The sequence below is a fragment of the Nannobrachium achirus genome (assembly GCF_963921795.1).
Source record: "Nannobrachium achirus genome assembly, chromosome: 6".
NCBI classification, from domain to species: Eukaryota; Metazoa; Chordata; class Actinopteri; order Myctophiformes; family Myctophidae; genus Nannobrachium; species Nannobrachium achirus.
In genome coordinates this window covers 53,806,376-53,832,189 of record NC_137815.1, presented here as the reverse complement: position 1 = coordinate 53,832,189, position 25,814 = coordinate 53,806,376, and the positions used below count along the sequence as shown (strand labels likewise).

Sequence of the window (25,814 nt, the reverse complement as noted above, 5' to 3'; positions counted from 1 at the left end):
TCCACCCCCCAACCGTATGGGCAGTGTCATGGTACCCACAGTGTCCAACAATTGTCCGTTAACTGCGCGGGCAAAGCTGTACTGCTTACTCAACACACGCCTACTCAGGCTTGGAATGGACATTTTGAAATCTTCTGAAATCAGTGACACACTCGAACCAGAGTCAATAAGCACAGTCATGTTAACACCCTCTACGACCCCTCTGACATAGGCCGTACACTTGGACTCACCCACAGCACATGAATCCGTCTGACCTGGAACTGTCGTCGCTGAGCTGTCACTTTGACCCTGGTGTGGTGAAGCTGGCATCTGGGCCCCGATGCCAGCTACTCGAAGTTTCCCTGCTGCCGTCCACGTGGGGATGGAGATGGTGAACGCCTGGAGGGAGACAGGAAACTCACTGCACGCCTCGGCTGCCGATCCTCCGTGACGCGTCGCTCCCGATGATCCATGTCATCTGATCGGCGTGGCGAGAAGTCCGCTCGGGTCCCCCGCTCTCGTGGAGACCACTCCCTGGCGCTGTAACCCCTCTGCGGCTCACGTTGTGGAGAACGGCCCCTCTGATGGCTCCCGACCGTAGACCTGCAGCCAAACCTGCCACATTCACAGTGACAGGCACCTCGTTGTCCTCCGCGCTCCCCTGCATCCTGCAGCCAATCTTCGCGGGGCAGGGAGCCTCGCCTGCCGTCCTCGCCCTTGCGGCCACGCACTCTCAGCTCCTGCACCTCAGTCTGTAAGTTGTCCACCTTCAAGGAGAGGCGTTCCACAACATGGATGAGCTTCTCTGCCGCGTTAGCATTACAGTCCACAACAGTTGCCGGTGCCGGTGAATTGAGATGAGCCACAACAGCCGGATGTGGGCCACAATAGGGTGACACAGGTGGCGCGCCAGCCCCCAGCACAGCCTGTCGCGCACGCTCACAGCGGCTTGCTATTATCAGAGCCTCTTCCATGTCAGTTGCTCCCTGTTCATGGCACTTGGACTGAAGAACAGGGTCCAGGCCGGCAAGAAAACGCCTGAATTTCTCACCATTCTGTGCAACCCAGTCATATTCGGGAAATGCCTCCGCCACGAGCCTGGAAATATCCGCTGCATACACCTCCAAGCACTCGTTTGCCTGGCGGGGACGCGCATTCACGCAGGTCTGGAAGTACAGCAGGTATTGCTTCATCCCAAAAGCCTCATTCAGCCTCTCCTTCACACGTCCATAATCCCACTGTACAGTTCCAGGCAGACTGTCCCACAACAGGAACGCTGCCCCGTCCAGCCTGGTAGGCAGAATGTTGGCCAGAGTATCATTGTAGCCCGCGGACGACGCCCCCCTCGTCTGAGCGCGGACCGCGGCTTCAAACTGCTTTATCCATGTAGCAAACGGCTTCTGTCCGTCACCACGGAACGGCGGCGGGAGATCCACTTTGAAGCCACACACAGCATAATTCCCCGCACGTCCGTAATCTTCTCTCTCTCCGTCCATATCCCACGTCGTGCTCTCTTTCTTACAGTCCTCACTCTTACGTCCACCAAGCATAGTGCTCGAGTCCAGCGTAAACAAAGACAAAGTAGAAACTCCAAGTAACTGTCCACGGAGAGAAAACAGTCATAAAACTCCACACTCCAACTACCGCTGCCACCAATGTAGCGTCCGAGACGGCGGTGTATTATATGTGTAAGCTTAATGATCTCTTTATAAAGACAAGATGACCAGGAGGTAACTCTTTGGAACGCCAACTCGGCTAAACCATTTATTATCACTCTGCACACATGTGTCTCTCTCCAACACCACAGAACAACAACGTCCCCATCTTATGACATCATCCTTTAGGCATAACCAAACAATCCCAGAGTGTACAATGGAAACCCTACATTCATACACTGTAAGATAGAGAACATTGATCCTCAACTTTACTCTGCCATAACTTTGCCATAGCTATTGTATATTTGGGGGTGGGGGTTGGGGTGCCACTTTCCTCCTATAAGACTAACAGAAGGCATTTGATGAAGCTGTGTCCTACAGGGTTTAATAAACTGCCCTTGGTCTCACGCAGAGCACAATGATATGCGGCAGCCTATACAGTACACAGCGCAGCCCTAATTTGTGCTCTTTAACAATGGTGCCATATGGTGGAGGAACACAGCGGGATCTACTCGGGACATCTTTACACATAAAATGAGAAGTCAAGTGCACCATTAATGTGCCTGCAGGGTCCCTTGCCTCTAAGTGGATTAAGTGTGGAGAGGCAAAATGTATGCTGTACTTAGAATAGCTATTTATCGTTTTTGGCTTATGTTACTAATATTCATAGGATGCTGTATGGAGACATTATTAACAGAAAATCCAATAGAGAGTTGCCGCTGTGGGAAACTAAATCTATAATGATGGCTTATGGCGTCCAACTACCTCTCTATTACAATAGCTTCTTTTCCACAGTGTTGCACACAAGCGTTATTAATGCTTTCTGCTGATGGCCACTTCATGCAAACGGTCTGATTTCAAGTGAAGTGGCAGCTTTGGAAACAGTGTTTATCCATGTCCCCATAGCACAGCGGAAGCAAGTTGGTCTCAGGATATCTACCGTACAGGATATCTGTAGATAAATCTACTCAATAGTTATCCTCGGACAAACGTGCTTCCCTGAGGCTTCCATTGTGTAGGGCAGGGGTTCCCAAACTTTTTGGGCTCAGGGCACCCCTATAAATATCTTTTTTCATCCGAGGAACCCCTACATTATATTATAATATTACCTACATGACATTCATAATTTTCACTCCCAGTACCTTATATTCGTGGCATATTTTAGGGATTATGACGCGAGGAAAACATTGAGATAATTACCATTTTGGTCAAAACGTACTGAAAATAACTCTGTATAATAAGTGTTCAAATAAATTCCAAATATTACCAAATGATCTCGCGGCACCCCTGGACTGCCATTGCGGCACCCCAGGGTGCCCCGTCACCCACTTGGAAAACCCCTGGTGTAGGGAATAGGGCAAAGTAAGATCACACAGTCTGTGTGAGAGAATGGTCTCACACTCTGGGCTTGACTAGTGTATCCTAAGCACCAGCTGGCTGGTCATGACTTGGCATACTGGCCATACAGCTGATGAGTCAGAGCAACTAGTAAATGTCAATTGAACGAGGCAGTTCATAAGAGCTACTGTGTGAGAACTGAAGGGCATGTCTCTACTGCAGGGGTCTTCAACGTTTTCAGGCCAAGGACCCCTTAGCTGAGAGAGAGATGAAGCAGGGACCCCCTCTACACATTGTATAAATGTGTGATGCAGATTTTCATCAATTTAGATAGAAGATTCAGTGCGAGGCATTGAGAGCTTGTAGATCTGCTATTTTTGGCAAAAGTTCTCCTCAGAATAGGGATGCGAGTTAATTTAAAAGAATGATCCTATCACAAAGATTTGGCGGCCCCCTGTAGTAACTCTGAGGACCCCTAGGGGTCCCGGACCCCCTGTTGAAGACCCCTGCTCTACTGTGAGCACAACAGAATTTTACTTTGGGAGTAAATATATCTGATGGTCTTATGCTTGCAAGGTCATGAATCATGATAGAACCTAGTTGTTGCTAATTCACGACATTACAGCACTTGCATCACGGTACGTTTTAACAGCGAGCGAACAGCGGGTCTCAGCCGGCAACTCTGTTCGATAAAGATCTCCGAGTGGGTGTTCCTGCCATCATTACTGTACGTCCTCCATTGGTTAAACAAAGCAACACATGAATTTGATTGGCTATAGCAGGACGATGTCCAAAATGTTTTTGGACGATATTCCTCCGAGTTATTGCTTATCAAGTTTCAGATACATTTCACTTTACACTTATAATGCACTTTTCATTCGAAATAAATCTTTAAGTGCTACATTTTTTTTTCATGTCAATGAACAGACACCCATATTAGTTTTCTCTTTAGTGTGATCTACCAGTAAGTGATGCAAACTGTCAGTTCAACGTTGGAGAGGAATCCTTGAGGAACTCAATGTGTTGTTTATTTTCCCCTCAGCCATTACCCGAGGGTTTAGCCCAAAGACATGTGTTTAATAATTCATCTCATCGTTGAATACATTTGGTTCTTTTTTCTTTTCAATGAACTCCAAGCCAGCATTCACTACAAGCCTCTATGAACTGTGCTCGGTCAAAACTAGTGGTGATGGTGGTGGGGGTCTCAAATGATTTCAGCTAAAGACAATGTATTGGTCATTTTAAAATTAAAGTTATATCTTTCAAATAAATAATAAAATGAGGTGGTACTTCATGGACTATTTGCACACACGCACACACGCACATACTGTACATACACACACACAGCTTTGACCTGAGCCACACTGTAAAACTCCCCCTGTTAAGCCTGATTTATACATACAAAACGTACAAAACTTATGCTGTCGAACAACAGAGCATACACTATGCATAATGGAGAAACGTATTCCGTGTATGGACAAGCATTGATGCAAATGCTTTGTCAGAAAATTATACAGAGGCTGGTGTGGGCTTTTCCATGGATCATTCTACACAAGGTTATTCTACGGATGCTAGAAGGCAGTAAAAGGTGTGCCTTCTACAATGGCAGCATCTGCAGAATAACCTTGGGTGCTGAAATGCTGCACTTGCAAAGTAAAATCCTGAGTTTGAACCACACAAGCCCTAGCATCCCTATCCTGACCATGGCGTCAAGGTCAAGGTACACTTTACTGTTGTCGCTTTGTGAGTCCTTTGCATGAGAAGGTAAGCACTGTAATGTCATTGATCTTATTCTTATTGTTACACAAGTTGAGTGAAAATACGTGCAGAATAAATATGACGCTGATTGGCCTAGTACTTTAGCTGTGGGACAGAGATAGACATAAATGGGTGAACGCAAATATGGGTCAATTTGGGTGAATTCTTCCTCGCTGAGTTAAATTACCACTCCGGAAAATGATCCATCTCTCAAGAATTGGAATTTGATGGAATGTTTTTAATGTTGCTCTTGTTTATCCCAAGGGGATTAAGTTACAAGGAATGATATGCTAATTAGTTGTAGGAGATAACTTTCCTGATATACCGGTAGGCTACTAATTTGGTTCTGCAATACTGCATCACTACAAAAGGAGCCTGTCTGCAGTGGTAGTTTACCATAGAAACAGGATAAACACACAAAGGGGAAATTCTACAAAGGCTTTTAACAAGCGGGGCTGCCAATGATGAACAGGAAAGAGACACAAAGAGAGTAAATGAGAGTGTCTTACGGTGAATAATTATGTCAAACTGTTCTAAACGGTCCCCTTGCTGTGACCTCCGGCAATCTAATGCGCGGCATGATGCCCACTTCAAAACACGTCTGATGAATCTGACTGGATTGGGAGAGAAGTGATTAGTAGGCCATTGTGTCTGAGTCCTTCGGCGTGTTGAGTCTGGTCGAGAGGTGCTCTAATGCGCTCCTAACAAGTATAGGACACAGAGGGAACAGGCGCTCCCTAGCAATCCATCACACGAGGCCACCCAAACAAACCCACTTCACACGCGCATGCACACACACCACCCCTAAACTCTGCATACTACACTATACCAAACTGCTGTGTCTGCAGGCGTTACTGTGTTTGGGCTTGGCTAGTACGCCATTAATCCCACCCGTTTATAAACGAGCGGCTAAATATACACAGCGCTTAATTAAAGTTGGGCATCCATTATTGAAGCGAATCCCTGTTTTATGGGATGAGAAGGTAATTAGTCCCTCCACACCTTAGAGCTCATCTCTGTTTCGGGGGGTTATAAATACCATGCCTCTTGCTGGCTCATGAAGGGTATCCTTTAAATCATATCCTCGTGCCTCACAGAGGTTAAAAACAAAGGATTTCTGGGATTACGTGACGTGGTGTTTAAAAAGCGTGCCGGCGGGTTGTCTGAGGATCTTGTCGCTTGTAAAGGTGAGTGTGAAGCCTGACAATCATCCACTGTGAACAGTTTCAACCCACTGGAGGACATTTACGACCCCTGCATTAGTTTCACGCAGAGTTTCAGAGATGTACAATAGGTGGTGTAAGCATGCACTGTCACTGTTCATCCAGGAGCTGCCTTCCCAAGGTCAGGCTCACTTCTGAGGAGACAAATGACCACTCTCGTAGTCTTTGGAATATCGCACAGGAATCACTTTAGGTAATAACAAATGATGGCCCTATTTCTACCACTGGGAAAAGAGGTATTGATTTTTTCATTTGGCTAAGACTGGAATTATGACCTTTTGTAGCCTTCTTCACATGGATGGATATGCCATTGATACAGCATACAAAGTGAAATATTTCTTTCCTGTGACTAGCAACAGGCTGCCCCCCACCCCTCACTACCAGCACCAAACATGCGTGCGCCATGTGTCTCTCTCACACACACACACACACACACACACACACACACACACACACACACACACACACACACACACACACACACACACACACACACACACACACACACACACTCACACACACACACACACACACACACACACACACACACACACACACACACACGTCCGTGCACACACAAACACACGCTTGTGTACAAATTAATTCTGTCCAACAATTACATTTTTTAATCGCGATTAATCGCATGATTTGTGTAGTTAATCACGCCATTAATCGCACAATAAAAACATATTTTGTATTGGCTCAAACTTGCATAATATGTTGTATTCGGCACAGGATGCATCCAAATGTATTATTTATAATTATACTTGTATTATGTGTCCAATACATTATAAACTCAATGTTATTTATTTAACCAGTAAGACTCCCTAATCGGGAGATAAGCAACCGTCAGGTTGCATGTATACACAAATTGGCCTGTAAGTGGCATTCTGCCAAAAGCAACCTCATGATGGCGCTAGAAGAGGGGCATGTGAGAAATGAGGGGCAACGGTGCCGGCAAAAGTGTGACGTGACGTGACGGATAGACTGACGGAGGGACTGACGGAGGGACGGAGGGACGGTGGAGGTTTTCATAGTAACTTGCGACCTAACGGTCGCAATTATCTTAGAAATTATAACCCCTCTGCTGTACATAATTTAAGACTGGTCCTTGAGGGGGTTCCAGCTAAATGATGGAGTTAACCAAATGGTCCCTTATAGATCTTTAAGTCTTATTTTTGGGGGTCTGGAAGGTTAAATCAAATGGTGGTCTCTGTGGCTCAAATGCTGAATAAATAACACGCACGCACGCACGCACGCACGCACGCACACACGCATGCACGCACGCACGCACACACACACACACACACACACACACACACACACACACACACACACACACACACACAATTTCTCTCTACAATGGTAAAGTGGTTGTTTTTCATAGACGAGACATCTCGCTCATTATTCAGTTAACTGGGGTTATGTTCGTACAGTTTTCAGCTGGGGACTGGGCTGGGGCATATAGGGACGGACAGACGGTAGCCCTGGCTATCTGGAGCTAACTGTTAGCAAACTTGCTAACGCTCTGGAACAGGGCAAGGGGGAAGGGTAGCGTCCTAAAGTCAGCTGTAGATAGTGACATCCGGACCTAATTCCACTGTGTTTCATCATTCATGTTTTTTGTCGGGAGACACACACAGACACACACACAAACATGCACACACAGCTCTGAGCTCCGCTCTCACTCTAGCAATTTTTTTTCCGTTAATGCATTAAAAAAAGTTAACACTGTTAATAGGCTGATGCGTTAATTCGTTAATACCGCTCTAACTTGTATAGCATTAGTACAAACACATCCAAATGTCAAGAAACTGAGTACTTATCCATCTCAGTCCAATCTACATTTCAAACTCAATGAGAGTGTAAAAGCTGCAGGAAAAAAAATCTATTAATTCAATAAGACTTGGCAGAGGTGACATAAGTAAAGAGCTAGAGTGCCCTCGGGTTCTGTTATAACCATTTAAACATTTAGCTCTTAATTGATTTAATCATTTGCTCAAGTGAATAGTTCTCTTGAATAGTTTCAAGGTCACTTGCACCAGTATTGAAATGGTTTTGACTGCAGGTAAATTGCAAGGGGATTTCAAGCACTCTGTCTCTGATCAGACTGAATTAAATGTATACATTTCCTTATTTGAAAAATGTAGACCGTCTGATAAGTTTATAATAATAAGTTTGATAATATCACACTTTAGCAATTAAAACATGTACCAGTATGTTCATTGTAACAACATTAATGTAACAACATTAATGTAACAACATTAACCCTGGCAACTTTTTTTTCTTCAGAAATAACAAAAAAAAGCAGATGTACACGCTCACAATATGTTGCAATGTGACATATTGTGAGCTTGTAGATCTGCTATTTTCTCTCTTTGTCATACAACAAAGTATATGCTGCAGGGCTGTTTTGTTGCTGTTGTTGTTGTTGTTGTTGTTGTTGTTGTTGTTGTTGTTGTTGTAGTTTTCTTTACAAATGAAATCCTGGTGAGGTGTGTGGAACTCATGTAATTAGTTGAACTATTACAGTCACATTACAGTTGGACAATTAAATAGAGTTGGGAAACACCTGAAAGGTCGGCTGTAGCAATCCTTGGAGACATAACCGTTTTTAAAAATGTACATTGCGCTGATAGAGCCTGCCTGCTTGCTTATGACCATCAGTCAAAATTCGTGTCAGATGCTTTGACACAATCTAAAAATCGTTGCAAAGTACAGTAGGAGCGAGATCATTTAGCGACCTACAACTGGGTTGCAACCTGGTCGGTAGTTTTCACCGACTGGGTTGCTAAATCTACCGACTGGGTCGCTAAATCTACCGACTGGGTCGCTAAATCCACCGACTGGGTTGCTAAATCTACCGACTGGGTCGCTAAATCCACCGACTGGGTTGCTAAATCTACCTACTGGGTCGGTAAATCTACCGACTGGGTTGCTAAATCTACCGACTGGGTTGCTAAATCTACCGACTGGGTCGCTAAATCTACCGACTGGGTCGCTAAATCACCGACTGGGTTGCTAAATCTACCGACTGGTCGCTAATACCGACCAGGTCGCTAAATCTACCGACTGGGTTGCTAAATCACCGACTGGGTTGCTAAATCTACCGACTGGGTTGCTAAATCTAAAACTACCGACCAGGTTGCAACCCAGTTGTAGGTCGCTAAATGATCTCGCCCTCTCTCAGTAAAGCATTGCTTCATCACACAAGGCACAAAAGTAGTGAAAACAGCTGATCTACAAGCACACAACGCCTCGCGATGCAAGGCGTTGAGTGCTTGCAGATCTGCTGTTTTCACTAGTTTAAATCATTTTTTAAATGATAAATACAAAACGAAAATTTCCACCCGACAACAACGATATGTTTATATTGTATTAATAAACTCTATCCACCATACACTTTATTTTTACAGTAAATATGAGTTATTCTGATAGTCTCAACCATTTCAATAATTAAAGATTTCAGTCTCCAATGCACATCCATCCTAGATTTGGTGGGAAATACATATTTTCCACATGGACAGTAGAACGTATACCAAGCTAACGTGGTGTGATATTAAAAACAGTACATATAATTGATTTCTTAAGGCACCACCAGACATTGTTTTCCCACGCTGCCTTGTGTTGTGTGGGTTCTTGCACTCGCAGTCACGTGATTTCTCTTCACTGAGACATTTTCCCAAGGCCTCCGTTAGTAAGGAAACAATAGCTTTTTCTTTTCATGCTTTCATTTGACAGCTCTTGCTTGCACTGACTCTAAGTGATGTGTGGAAAACAAGGACACACACACAAACTAATGAGAAGAGATGTGAAGAAGATGGAAGCGAGAGAGAGAGAGAGAGAGAGAGAGAGAGAGAGAGAGAGAGGGAGGGAGAGAGAGAGAGAGAGAGAGAGGGAGGGAGAGAGAGAGAGAGAGAGAGAGAGAGAGAGAGAGAGAGAGAGAGAGAGAGAGAGAGAGTGAGAGTGTATTATGATGCATTAAATGCATATTAATAAATCAACAAAACTAACCTGGTGTGTAGGAGTAATGCACAGATTGACTATATGTTGTTATCATCAGCCGTGTTTATGATAATAAATAAATAATTTATAGCCATAACACTTCCTAATGGATGATGTGGATCACATTTGTAATTTGAAATATGCTGACCCCATGAAAGGTTCTTGCCTTGCTTACGTTTTTATTATATATGTTTTTCTTTTTGCCGTTTCTGCCTTTATTGCTAGTAGGTTATGAAGAATTTGCCAGCACTCAAGAAATCTCCTTATAAAAGCGTTATAACGCTGACGAAGACCTACAAGGTCGAAACACGTCAGTTTTCCATTGTCCAGTGAGGTAAATAAAACCTTTTAAAAGGAGATTCCTTGAGCCATGCACCGAGTGTTGCGGGCTTTCTGCTTTGTTGCAGGCATCTTTATATACAGTAGGTTGACAGGAAATGGGGGGTGACACGCAGCAACGGTTGTCTGGATCAGGACTCGAACTAGCGACACGCTGTCAGCCCGGATTACCAGCCTAAGTGCCTGGACCACTGTACCCTGTGGCCCAGGCCTCTTGCCTTGCAATTAGACTAAATAAATAAACACACACATGGCTATTTGTATTCTTACTTATATCCTTGTTAAACCTTTGACTCTTATTTTAATTCATCTTAGTTTTATGTCTCTATTCTTGAGCCCTGTTTTTCATGTTCACTGCAAAGAGGTCTGTGATGACACCCTGTCTGTCTGTCTGTCTGTCTGTCTGTCTGTCTGTCTGTCTGTCTGTCTGTCTGTCTGTCTGTCTGTCTGTCTGTCTGTCTGTCTGTCTGTCTGTCTGTCTGTCTACTCACTCTACTGTATCCATCCATCCATCCATCCATCCATCCATCCATCCATCCATCCATCCATCAATCCATCCATCAAAGTCGATCTCTTTTGTCATCGTTGTACAGAACCCATTGCTAAGGAAAACCCATAAATAAACAAACAGATCCGTAGGCTAATGGAAGGTCACCGGATCAAAATGTAAAGTGTCATTTCCGATCCAGTGCTTATTGACAACTTGCTCCCTGTCTCGGAAGTTCCTCTAAACACGGTTGAATGTAACGATGAATGATGAAGCGGAGTGAATTGTGATGACAATGGCACTACATTCTATAGGCCCCCTGTGAGGTGCATATCCATCAACATTTTCCTCTATTTCCCCTCCCTGCTGCTTTTGATGAATATGTTAACAGTGTACGTGAAGGTTCATGGTGGGATGGGGAGCCCCAGCACTCCCATACACCATCAAATTAAAGTACCCTGCAGATCGCTCACACACAGTAAAATACAGAGTGTTCACTGGGTCAATTTTGTACATTCTCATTGTCAAATTAACACTGTGGGTTTTACTGTGTCGAGGTTATTGCCTGCAAAGGAAGTGGTGTTGGTGTTATAGATAGAGGAATGTACAAGCATAACTGCTTCAATGAGCACATTATTAATATGTTAATGGTATCTACTCAGCAAGAAGCCGCTGTCCCTCATTTACATTGTGGATAAAAGCTCATATTCTTGTTGATTCCTATTTGGAATATGCGGCTCGTGCTGTTTTAAAAACTGACAGTGATGGCGATGAAGAGTATCCTATACAGAGCCAATCTATGGGTGGTTCTGCACGAATGCATGTGTGTGTGTGTGTGTGTGTGTGTGTGTGTGTGTGTGTGTGTGTGTGTGTGTGTGTGTGTGTGTGTGTGTCACTCCTTGACGTAACTTTGAAAGTGTCTGAACGTTCGGTCTCAAATTTGTGTCTTATGAGGCGTTGTCTCTCATGACCCCGGGGTATGTCCCGTCGAATTTGGACAGATAGAAACAACGGTTTCCGAGAACCAAAAAAGCACAGATATCTGTATCTGTCAGCCCGCGGGTCTGAGAAATACACAGACATCAGGCACGTGCACACACATAGACATCAAAGGGGGCTTGAGCCCCTGCCCTTTTATCCGTCTGTAAGAAAGTGCCCTCTCCAGACCATGAATGCAAGTAGTGAAAATAGCCGACCGCCGAGCTCACGTTGTGGGCTTGGAGGTCTGCTATTTTCAATATTTTCACCAAAAGGCCCATTGAGATATTTCAGCCCCTGCCTCTCTAACATTCTCTGCACATCCCTGACAGGCATACTCTATGTGTTCGGGAGATTGTATGCATCGGCTTCCCTGATTGGCAGACTGTGTTCAAAAGCAGCATTACTGAGCACTGCAAAATATGAAATATGAAATTGAGCCTTTGCAAAGACCCACTTAATATCTCACTTATTGGGTATGATAGTTTTAGCGAGAATACATTTAGTTATCCTAGTATTAGCTTAACATTCCCCACGGCGAGAGACCTGTGCGCCCTCCAGACTTAATCAATTCAACTACACTATGCCTATTCAGTCCAAGATGAAAGCAAAGGGCGTTTCAAACTTTTCAAGAGTGAAGGACAGGAGCCAAGGTAGTTCAGGTTTTGGCCTTCTGAAAGTGAATGATTGAATTCCTTGGCGGGGGATTCATTAAAATGATAATTCTTATTTATGAAGCCCTTTAAAAAATTAAAATACTCTCCATGTATGGGTTTCCTATTAATTAACTTTTTTTCCCTCTCATTTTTCATCTTTTCTCCACCTCTCTTCTATCTTTTTTCCTTCACTTCCACAGTGAACTTGGCACATTAATAGGTTATGAATAATTCCGCTTCAGCTTAGACGACAATTAGCTACAATGCCACGGGCTATTCTTCTCCTACCGGAGTGGTGGTTTAGGATGCTGCTCAGTCCCCCATCCCCAATGACAGGCATGCCAAGGGTTAACATGGTGACTCGCTTTCCCACTGACGAAGCTGACCCATGGACAATGGCGTGTACAGCAGTGGCGTCAGTTCAGAAAAAGCTACGGTATGGCAACATGACTGACACCAGTCATGTTGCCATACCTTAGCAACAGGCATGATACATTTATTTTAAGTACATTCTATTTTTCCCCCTGTTTCTACGGTTTCTTGGGCTCGATATGGCAGCCTGGAATGGTTGTTAAAGTGCAGCTAAACTTGGCATGTTAGTAAACGTGCCACAATTGCACCTGTGAGGCTGACCTGCGGAACCTGGGAATATACCATTTTGTCAAGATGGGGAGAATACAAGTGTGGAGAATAAATAATTATAATACCTTGTTAAAGTGACCATTTTGTAAAATTTTGCATTTGTAGTTATTTTACTGTAATTTAACAACATAATAACCAGCACAGATAGACAAAGAGACATTCCTGTATTTATATTTAAAAGTAACTTTAATTTTCCTCCTTGGACCCAGGGTATGGCAGCTGCATACCCCTGCCATACCCAATTGACGCCTCTGGTGTACAGTGCTCAGGGTCGATGTTTCAGTGTGACGTGACAAAAGGATTTGACCATATACTGTCTGTGTTTAACCCCTATTTTCGTCTAGAGATTTGGTGTAGGGGGGGGGGGAAAGGATGGTACCAAGTATAGACCCCTGGAAGACGCCGGTTAACAAAGTATCAAGGAAAAAATGGGACCCAGTACCTCCCTGCTTGGCACTCTGCATCAAGGGTTGGAGTCCCTGCAACATACTAGTGTATGCACAATGGGCCTCATGGCTCGGCAAGGCTTACTTACTTACACTATTTTAGCATCTACGGTAGTTAAGGAGGTCCCATCCTCTTTTACAGTACACTTTAAGACATAATAAGACAAAATAAAGTCATAATAAGAAATAAAATGTTGGTAATTAGAGCTAATATATTTTATTAGACAGAAACAGACAGAATAGTAGAAAGAGTGAATACATTCTCTGGCACCGGCACCTGTCGCACTGCATCGCCGGCGATAGGACCAGCAGTCCCGGCAGTAGGACCGGCGGCCGCCGCACGGACCGGCAGGTCCCGTAGCGGTAAACTGCCCGTCCGTGTGGTGGTGGCTGCCGCGGCAGTTACCAGCGATGCCGGTCCTACCTACCGTTACGTGCGGCGGCCGCCGGTCCTACTGCCGGGACTGCCGGTCGAACTGCCGGTCGTGCGGCGGTACCTGCCGCTGCCAGATAATGTATTCGCTCTTTCTGCTATTCTGTCTTTCTTTTTATCTAATAAAATAATATTAGTTCTAATTACCAACACATTATTTCTTATTATGGCTTTATTCTGTCTTATTATGTCTTAAAGTGTACTGTAAAAGAGGATGGGACCAAAAATGGGACCCAGTACCTCCCTGCTTGGCACTCTGCATCAAGGGTTGGAGTCCCTGCAACATACTAGTGTATGCACAATGGGCCTCATGGCTCGGCAAGGCTTACTTACTTACACTATTTTAGCATCTACGGTAGTTAAGGAATGCCTCTTCCAGACTGTGGTGGAACCTACATCGAAAATGGTCACTTCTCTACTGTTCTCATCAACAACAAAAACATCCGGTGTATACTGTAGCTGTGTGCTGTAACAACTGAAAAAGCATAATTTTCATTATTGCACAGTTTTAGCATGGCAGTTAAACACTGAAAGAGTGCATTTTTGGCAGATCATGAGACATATGAACTTATGTCCTTAACTAATAGATCAACAATCCTGTCGTGCCCAGCAAACTTTCAGCAGACATGATCCTGAATATAGATGTGCTATTTTCAGTGCCCCAAACGCTGTCACAAAGTGCAATTATCAGGATACTCAATTCCAACATAACCTCGCATCAACTGTCGTTATCATCTGTCTCTCTCTCACCATCAGGTGCAGTAGGTGCCCAGGTGGATAATTTGCACAAACTGAACTGTGAAGATGGGTTTATGACACAAACCAAACAAGAGTTGTACGTGCTGTATTATAGTTTTCTATTTTAAACCAATCAAGCATGTGCTGTTTATAAGATCCAATGATAATAAACTGCATGCCTTGGCTTGTCAATGTTGAAGTCATGTAATACTTGCCTTCACCACCTAATCTAATTAACCTTTCTATTATTCTAATTTTAGTTGTTTTAGCCCTTATTTTCTCTTATTCTAAATCAAGTTCTTTGTTTTCTTTTCTGTAAAGCAGCTTTGAGTTTGGATAGTAGATGTTTCACACATGGGAGTTATAGAATCCAGGTGGTTACTCACCATGGTTAGTCACCATGCCACACCATGGAATAATCATATAGAAAACATTATGCATAGTAAATGCTACTCTAAAAGACATTGTGTCTGTTTCCCACATTTTCTCTCAATTATTGCTAGTCTTTGCTATAACACACACACGCACGCACGCATGCACGCACGCACGCACGCACGCACGCACGCACGCACGCACACACGCACGCACGCACGCACGTAAATGCACGCACACATACCCACAGTAACATTACACATGTCTATGTTTGATCAATCCAGAGTGAATAAAGTACATTATTCCAAAGGGAATGTATACATTAAAGCAAGGTAAATGATTTTATTCTGTCCCATATAGCAGTGGTGGACAGTAACTATGTAAATACATGTACTTAAGTACTGTACTTAAGCAAAATGTTGAGGTATTTGTACTTTACTTGAGTATTTCCAATACTTTTACTTCTACTCCATTACATCTCAGATCCAAATATTGTACTTTTACTCCACTACGTTTATTTGAAACCTTTAGTTACTAATTACTTTAGTTTTGGATTATTATTTCAAAACAAACATTAACAACATATGCGATGCGACGCATTGTGAGATACAATTTAAAACATACATAGGCCTACATTATACATTTAAAAACTTCAAATAGGACATTCTGCATAACGAGTACTTTTTGGTACTTTAAGTACAGTACATTTTGATAGCAATACTTTTGCTCTTTTACTCAAGTCAATTTAGAATTTCGGACTATTACTTTTAAGTATTTCCACATTGCAGTACTGATACTTTTACTTAAGTAACAAATGTAGGTACTTTTTCCACCACTGCCATACCGTATAGGCAAAGTGAACACGAAGTCAACAGGCAGCATGAGGAAACATTAGGAACTGAGCGTCCCATCATGAAACTGATGCATGCCTCCACCAGCTCAGGTCACGACTTGCAGGATTCCCATTTCCCACCCAACAGTGATGATATATGTTAGAGATGGACCGATTGCAAAATTCTTGGCCGATTCCGATTTCCGGTTTTATTAAATTCTGATCTGCCGATACCGATTTTTCCGATACCGATTTTCTATCTAAGAAAGAACAATAATTATACAATACACCATATATTTTTTGGCTTGAGTACCCTTTCCATGATTTTTTTATCCAAGTACTCCCTTTCCCAGACAACATTTTGCTTATATAACTGCAATTAAAACCACAACTATGGTAGGCTATATGCATAACACTAGCTCCTTATGGAACCCCTCACTCCACTGCTACGCAGCTCCGAGATGGGGTTCCTACTGGTCGGCTGCCGAAATCCTGTTGTTGGATCCACGATCCGCCGTTAGCGATCACTTCTTACCTTTGTTGAACACTCTATCCAAAAAGTAACCAGCCTATGTGAAAGTATAATCGTTTTACTTTTTTAACGTGGAACAACCTCGATGTACTGGGGTGAAATGAAGACTTTATATCGTTCGAAAGACCAGCCGGCTCTGTGTTTACCCGTGTTTTCCCCCGTTGTAGTCTCGCGTGGCTGTGAGCATTTGACCAAATCGCGGAGGCAACAGTCTGGCCACGCGAGACTACAACGGGGGAAAACACGGGTAAACACAGAGCCGGCTGGTCTTTCGAGCGATATAAAGTCTTCATTTCACCCCAGTACATCGAGGTTGTTCCACGTTAAAAAAGTAAAACGATTATACTTTCACATAGGCCGGTTACTTTTTGGATAGAGTGTTCAACAAAGGTAAGAAGTGATCGCTAACGGCGGATCGTGGATCCAACAACAGGATTTCGGCAGCCGACCAGTAGGAACCCCATCTCGGAGCTGCGTAGCAGTGGAGTGAGGGGTTCCGAAAGGAGCTACATAACACCCCTGTTCAACAATATAACATCACAAATAAGAAATGGAGTGAGTTTCAAACAGTGCATCCTGAGCAGATTTATTTTCAACACTGACAATAAGATTCAGTCAGTTTTCATGTCAATAACTAGTAATCAACAACCAATCATCAACTGATCAACAAAATTCAAAAACACATCTCAGTTGGCTGGTATTCTACCATGTAATTTCTTCAGTATCCCATGCAGTACCTCTGGGTATCACCAGGGGTACTCGTAGTACCCCAGTTAAACACTGGAATAGTTGACTTTCAATGTCACAATCAACAATTTTTTAAGCAGCACTGAGTTAACTTAAGAAAATAAAACTTTAACTCAATCTAGTGCAATGTTTGTAGGCCTACTTGAAAAATGAAAGCTGGTGCTATTTAACTATTATTATTATCATTGTTATTAATATGCTGGTGAAATTGGCTTGGCAATCCTTTCTGTTTTTATACTGTCATTAGTATCAACAAGCAACCCCCCTGGTTGCTTGTTTCTCTCTCAAAAACAAAACCTGGCAACATTGGGTGATCAGACTCAAGTGTTTATCTTAGCACAGGACGCTAAACAAGCAGACTGCAGTGGACACACATGCTGCTCATGATTACATGCATTTATGTAGCGCAATATTTGGGATATATGTGTGGCTGGCTACCAGATGTGAGTTTGTATGCCTTGTAGATCAGCTGTTTTCGACTAAACTCACGCAGCCAGCCACCGCTGCTGTTCGTTGTGTGTGTGTGTGTGTGTGTGTGAGAGTCAGAGAGTGTGTGTGGAGGGAGGGACGGGGAGAGAGAGAGAGAGAGAGAGAGAGAGAGATAGACGGAACACTATAGCCCCGTTCAGCTCGCATCGTTGCTTTTGTTCAGATGTAGGCTACTGTAATGAGATGGAGTTATTTATTTGAGCGAACGGGTAATATGGCTTATCAATGCAAAGAGCGAGTTTTGGATCATCCTGGCACACAGTGAAATAAGTCCAAATCCGCGACATGTTTTCTTCATGAGTCTGTTAGCGTTAGCTTCGCTGCTGCTTTGTTTTGGTCAGCGCGCGTTGAGACACATGTTGCGTACTGCGCATGCATGTCATTTTTGATCGGCGGAAAACCGGAAATTACGTTAGGACCGGCCGGTCACCGATTGAGGCCGATTTTATATAATACCGGCCGATTTTCGATACCGGCCGATACCGATGTCCATCTCTAATATATGTAGTGAAGAAATTGAAGGAATTTGTGTTTTGTGAGGTCACAGGGACCTTGAACTTTGACCACCTACTTCTAATTCATTTGTCCCTGAATTTGTCATGAATTTCCCAGGTACTGTGATCACAAGGCTGGGACGGACGGAAAAAGAAAGTCAAAAGCCATAATGCGTTTGTTGGAGGCAAAAGATGTGATAATGGAATAATAATGTCAAAGTCTATCTCTTTTTCCCCTTCTCTCTCTCTCTCTCTCTCTCTCTCTCTCTCTCTCTCTCTCTCTCTCTCTCTCTCTCTCTCTCTCTCTCCCCCTCACTCTCTCTCGCTCCCCCTCACTCTCTCTCTCTCTCCCCTCACTCTCTCTCTCTCCCCCTCTCTGTGTTTTTGCTGAAAAATGCTGTTACTAATTAGCCAAAGAGCCACATGGAGAACAGCAGGCCTTTGCTGCTGGAATTGAAACTTCAGAGGGGCGCAAAGCAGCAGTCATTAGGGAGACTTAAGTTAACGCCTGTAATTACAGCGCAGAAGGAGTCAGGGAGAGAAATATCACGGTAAGCTCGACAACGAATGGCACTGCTGCTACGTGGGGACAGCACAGCGTTAAACAGATGAAAGAGTGGAAGGGAGGGGAGGGTACAGCAGTGCTACTGTGGCTCCAGGTCCTCTGGCTATTGTTTTGGGTCTAATCAAAGGAAGCAGACACATAGGTAAAGTGAGTAGGAACAGTATGTTCACAGTGGTTCCCAAACTTTCCAGGTTCAGTACCCAAAAGAGACATACTGTAATAAGATTTGCCCAGGACCCAAACTAGAGAAAATAGAAGATCTACAAGCGCACAACTTGTAGATCGTCTATTTTCCTTTTTTTAATGGAATTTCTTTCATTGGTTTGTTTGTTTGTTATAAAAACTGTTAAAAATATATATATATTTTGATATATACCATGGCAGCGACGCATGCGCAGTACAGGCGGCGGTATCAATGATGTCAGAAATGTGGGCACTGTTTCAACCGTTTATGCCCATATATGGTGTTCGGTGTCCTCCTATGCCCATGTATGGTGTTCCGTGTCCAGGCCAGTATGTGACGTCAGTACTATGATGTTCTTGTGCCCGGGGGTGTGCAAATTTGGGCATGCGGCTGTTACCATGGTGGCGACACTGTTTAGTATGAATTCAGCATGCTCATCTCCAAATGTGGGCATTGTTTCAGCATGCGGCTGTTACTCATCTCTAAATTTGGGCATTGTTTCAGTATGTGGCTGTTACCATGGTGGCGACAATGTTTAGTATCAGTGATGTCAGCATGCAGACAGACGGTCAGACAGCAGACAGACATTCGGTAAATTAATAGTTGGATATATTAATTGTGGATTTCTGTGGAAAATGTGGTGGATGGATGGATGGATGGATGGATGGATGGATGGATAGATGGATAGATGGATAGATGGATAGATGGATAGATAGATAGGGATAGATAGATCAACAGTTCTGACAATAATACCATTACATACTGCAGCATAATCTGCAAGCAAAACAAGCATGAATAATGGAGGAAAACAGTAATCTCCAGTTACAAATGGAAAGCCACATCCCCGTGAGAAATCTTTAATATTCATTGAGCAATACTGATGAATCCACAGTCTCCTGTGGTACTGCCATTCTGTTTCCCGCTCACAGAGCACTGTTAAGCCAGATTTTATACTTTGTGTACGACAGTGTCGCTCGCCTAAAAAAGCCTATCTACAAGCTTCTGGCTATTTTCGTGAAGCGCGAGTATAAATTCAGCATAACACCCCCTATATCATCACTGTCGGGCAGAAACCTTGTATCTTCAAATTCCAAATGTGTAGGTTTGTTCGTAAAGTAAAGCCCTGCTTCACCATACAAGACTGTCGCACAAAACTAGTGACAATAGCAGATCTACAAGCACACCACGCCTCGCGATGCAAGGAGTTATGTGCTTGTAGGTCGTCTATTTTCACTATTTTAAATCATTTTTAAAATGATAAAGACAAAACAAACGGTTTTGGACCCACAAGGTTTCTACCGGACAACAACGATATAAGACATGTCATAGAGGTGTTCTCAAATTCAACCAATCTCATGTTTCACAGGTGATCATTTGCACATGAAAAGGTCTGGTGGCTTAGTGCTATTTTCAACTCAGCAGCAACTTCGGTACCATTATACCACACCACAGTGTTCGCCAGACCACAGGTTCTCAAAATCACTATACTTGTACCCTGTTATGCTTCGACAATTCAAAAATAGCCAATCTACAAGCTCACCCACAACGCATCGCGGCATGCGGTGAGCTTGGAAATCTGCTATTTTTGAAAATATTTACAAAAGTCTTACAATTAATTAATTCATTCATTTTTAACATATCAATTTACTGTAACATCTTCTCTTATGGGGGTCCCTGGCACAACATGCTTTTAGATGGGGGTCCGTGACCACATTCATCCACGGCTAAATACAATCAATTTGGGGGTCACTGACATGAAGATATCTGACAACCATCAGTGGTTCAATATATTCTCAAAATATTACACGTCCATAAAAACAACAGATCATCCAACATATTCTCACTCACAGGTCGTACAAATGCGAAGTGCCGTTCTCACTCCCAACTCATAATAGTTTGACCAGCAAAAACAAAACAAACTGACTTGAGCCTGCAGACTGGAGCCAGCGGTGTCTGCTTCTGCAGATGCAGCACCATTGTACTTGCATACTGATAGGCTTGGAATCATGAATAATCCGTTCTTGGCAACATGTGACACGAACGGAGAGCTGCATGTGTTGCGTCAACTTCATATCCCACCCCACCTGATCATCACCTGTTTGATGCAACAGGTGTTAAGAATGCATTGACATATCCTATCGAGATGTTCGAGCACCCCAGATTGCCCAGTCATTGTGGATTAGTGGTTCTCAAAGTGGATTCAATTCACAGGAAGGTTTGCTCTACTCATATTTACTTTTCAGTCTCTTCTTCCAAATGAACCCGTTAGGGTTCACTTGGTTTCATTTGTACAATGTCAGAGTTACAACTGTCAGAGTTAAGTTGGAGCTTGACATTTGAAAGTTTGAGAAATACTGTTGTAGATAATACTCTGGGTAAGATGTATGGTTAGGAGGAATACTCACACATAACGGTAAGGAAAACATTCCCCGATGCCAGGACCACCTTCTCTCTCGTTGCCCGATCATAGATGCCCACGTGGCATTCATATGGCCCGTTGTCTGAGATCCGTACCTCTGGAAGCCTGTGAAATGACACAGAGAATGCATGCAAATTCAAGCTTTTGCAATTCACTATTTTAGAACATTTACGTTTTTTGAGCGGTGGTTACACCGTCTCCTATACGTGGCCGTGTGTGTATGCGTGCGTGTGTGTGTGTGTGTGTGTGTGCGTGTCTGTATGTAGCCTGAAGTACTTTTTCTGACCACACATGTTAAGGGAGGGGCGCTGTTGTCCAGGCTAGGCCAGACACACACACACACACACACACACACACACACACACACACACACACACACACACACACACACACACACACACACACACACACACACACACAGGGATATTTTTTTTATTTTTATTATTAATATTTTTTTAATATTTTTTTAATATTGTTTTAATCTTTTTTATTATTATTACCCTTACCCTTATTATTACCCATATATATACTGCAACCCCCGCTGCACCCACCCAGTAGTGCTGTTGTGCAGCCTCCACGACCACCGCTCAGTTCACACGGGTGTGATTTTTTTTTAAATGTTCACCTATAATGATATCCCCAAAAATAAGTACACAATGTTGGAAGTACATCTGGGTTTTATATTTGTTTCTACGATTGTAACTAATCATAAGTGCTTGTGACTAAATTATAATAGAGATCAATTTGAACACAGGGTATGTATTAGACATACAAGACAATGATTATAATACAGGGGTTGACACTAAGGTCTCAGAGGCGCTTGCCCATCGGGCATGTACAGGTCATGTTCTACTTGCCCAAACGTCATGCTCACTTGCCCGAAAAGTAAATTGTCCATCATAAAATGATAGGTAAAATTTGAATTACTGTTTAATTTAAAGGTGATACACCATGAAATTTCACTTTTCCTATTTTAAAACCTTTTTTTGGGGTCCCACTAGCACCTTCTATCCTCACAAAGTCCCATTTCTGACCGTTGTGTCTTTCTCTGGTTTTGAGAAGGCGAAGGTTAAAAGTATCCCACGGGTTCTCAAAACAGGCTATCCAGATTTGCTGCCGATTGTGACGTCATCTGCCGATTGTGACGTCATCATAAAAAAAAAGAAATAAAAAAAAAAGTTTTTTCAAAAAAAAGTTTTTTTTCCAAAGAATCTTTTTTTTTTGTTTCAAAAATATTTTTTTTGGGGGGGGGGGGGGGGGGGTGGTGGTGGTACTGCAGCTGAAATGCTCTGAGAGCCATTCAAAAATGAGAGAGGCTCTCTATTCAGGAGTGGTAATTTAGCCTCAAACCTTTTGAAAAACGTTTTTGGGACATAAACAATATGACATAAATACTTTTTAAATGCATGGTGTATCACCTTTAACACTGTAACACAGTGTAGCAACAGTGAAAACAGCAAATTATAGGTAAACAGTGCTCTTATTTTACCTTCCACAGACCAGAAGACGGAGTACTCTGGCCACTTCCAAGTTTTTAGATAGATACTGTATAGCGTGTTGTGTTTATAGACCTTTGCGTCCCCTCTCAAACAAGCACTTGCCCGGTCGGGCAACTCGAAAGCAAACTCCACCTGCCCCAAAGTTTAATTTACCTTCCAGCGGCAGGTGGGCAACCCTTAGTGTCAACGCCTGAATCAGTAAACCTCAGAATAGTAATTGTATTAGTCAGCAAATAAACAATTGTGTGCAATGACCTAGAAATGACTTTTCCGCTGTGAATAAATGTACCGTTACAGGCATACCTGGGGACGCGAAGGGACAAGAAATACAGTATGAAGTACTGTGTATATGACGAAAAATTTGCGTGGCAGAAATTTGCATTCGCATAAAACCAAAACCTATATTAATGCCACTTCTCCAGTAAATGCAGCATCACATGCTGACACTTCTGATGACTCAACGAGCAGTGAGGTGTGGATTGCAACATTTTGACTGACAACTGTTTTTGTGCAGCTTGAGATGCTGAGATGGCTGTTTTCCATGGCAATATTATGAAGAGTATACATTTGCATCCATTTGAAACTGAAATTTGAAAGAATAATAATAATAAAAATAACAGGATAACCAATGTAACCAAAATAGTAACCAGTAGTTTAACCCATTAAGACCTGAGGCCAAATGCCTTCTAAATCAGTAGTTCACGCCAAGGACCCCCATACGGCACCATGTGACACGCTGTGAGCTTGTAAAGTTTATAAGTTGCTCGATTCAGTATTAAGATATTTGATATTTATTTTATAGAGGTTATGTGACATCATCATCATAACCGGAAGTTATGCGGGAACGCCTACTGAGGAGCAAAAAATCTAATGAATATCAAATATTTATTTATATACTGAATCAAGCAACTTAAAACCAGAGTAGACGTTAAAATGACACAATCTTTGAGCGGTGCTAACCGCTCCTACGTCATAGAAAGTACACAGAGTACCGACATCACCACAGCTGATGTCACGGACAGAACAGCCCGTACAAGGAGATATGCATGTGTGTCGTGTTTGATATCAAGTGAGTGGTGCTCACTTCGCACTGGTGTGATTTTTATTTTTGTGAATTGTCCCTTTAAGTCACCATTAACCACTCAGGACTCCCGAGTTGTGTCTGTAATTGGACAGCTTTCTCTTTGCCAAAAATAGCAGATTTTATTATTTTACAGACCGCTAAACGGCCCTCACATTTACACATCTGCAGAGGACTGTTGATCTAACCAATATGGAGATATATATATAGATACAGTATAGCTACAATGTTCTATCTGTATACATCCCACAGACTAGCATGATAGCGTTTTCAATCAACAGCCGCTGCTCACAATGAGTTCAGGCAAACATGGGGATAAAATCTGTTTCAATAAAGGTAATAGGTCATCCCTGATGCGTCATACTTTTATTGCCACATCTGCAAACATTGTAATCGGTTCCTCTTCTTGGTCTTTTGCCAGAACACACACACACACACACACACACACACACACACACACACACACACACACACACACACACACACACACACACACACACACACACACACACACACACACACACACACACACACACACACACACACACACTAAATCCATCCATAATACCCTTTTTATCACATATGATGGATTTCAGGGTTGCACTGACCTTTTTATCATTGATTTACAGTATGCATACAATTTGATCACATTCAGCTATGTTAAACAAGGCCACAAGTGATGACAACGAGGCGATACTGAAATAATTATTTTATTATAATTTTATTATAATTTATCTGTTCCATCCATTAATAATAATTAATACTCTTAAAATGATGCCCAAAGGCATAACCTGTAGAAAAATAATTGTATTGATTGCATTCACAATTGGCAAATGCTTTGGCATACAAACCACCCTCATTGACTTGGAGCTGAATGCTAAAACCTTTTGCTTTATTTTCATACCGAATAGCTCACCATTTTTATGCTTTTATTGGTAGAGAAGTAAAGTTTAGACTTATATTTTACAGTTTATGGTTTAGACAGGAAACTGGGAGAGAAAGATGGGGAGTGACACACAGCAAAGGCCATCGGGATCGGGACTTGAACCCGCGACTCACTGTCAGGCTACATTGGAGCCTAGGTGCCCAAAGCGCCAGGACAGCGGTCCGGGCCATAGCTTCCCATTTCTAATAAAAATAAATCAAGTCAATGAGTCAAAATCCTGCTCAAGCGCAGTTAGTATTGTAGTCACAATCTGCTAGTTCCTATTTTTGGCAGTTAAAAATGTGATCATTAATCAAGCTGTAATATGTAATCATTATGGCATGCACAGCTTACATCCAACTTCCCAAAGCAATTCATTATGTCAAAGGCCGATGGCGGATAGGGTGGGGGGCGGGTTTGTTGGTAGAACAATCTGTGCAAAATCGCATCTAAATGCTCTCTCTCATTTCTGTAACACAAACAGGAGTAATGATAATACGATGACCCCTTAACCTATAAGAGCACCATGCACGCAGCCAGCAACAGCAGAGCACCACAATACAGCAGTGGTGGACAGTGAAGAAGTACATTTACTGTACCTGATTACTGTACTTAGGTACATTATTATTTAAGAACATACTTGTATTTTTGGATACTTATTTGCTTCTGCCCACTAAACATATTGTACTTTTGCGTTCCTAGGAAGGGGAAAAGTACATTATGAATTAACCACTTAATTACAAGCCCTATTTAAAATCTATGAGAAAATAGCAGATCTACACGCTCACAGTGAGTTGCATTGTGAGTTTGAGAAATGCTATTTGATCAATTATTTTGACTTTTGTATTTTGTAATTTGTACTTTTGGATAGGCCTACTTAAGTATCTATACTTTGACTCAATTACGGGCTGGAGTACGTTGTCCACCATTGCAACACAGCCACCATGTTGGAATGAAGCTAGGGATCCCATCTGATCTGTATTCTACACTCGGCTAAT

General features: G+C 42.8%; 1 protein-coding gene across 1 annotated transcript in view; it reads right to left on the bottom strand.

Moving 5' to 3' along the window:
• The window catches only part of igsf21a (immunoglobin superfamily, member 21a), a gene marked incomplete at both ends in the record, with an annotated part of 328,063 nt that overhangs the window by 105,767 nt on the left and 196,482 nt on the right, over positions 1-25,814 (bottom strand). Inside the window, one exon of the mRNA XM_080728598.1 lies at positions 21,298-21,416. Within this exon, the coding sequence (XP_080584724.1) occupies positions 21,298-21,416 (119 nt within the window). The remainder of the gene's footprint in view (positions 1-21,297; positions 21,417-25,814) is intronic.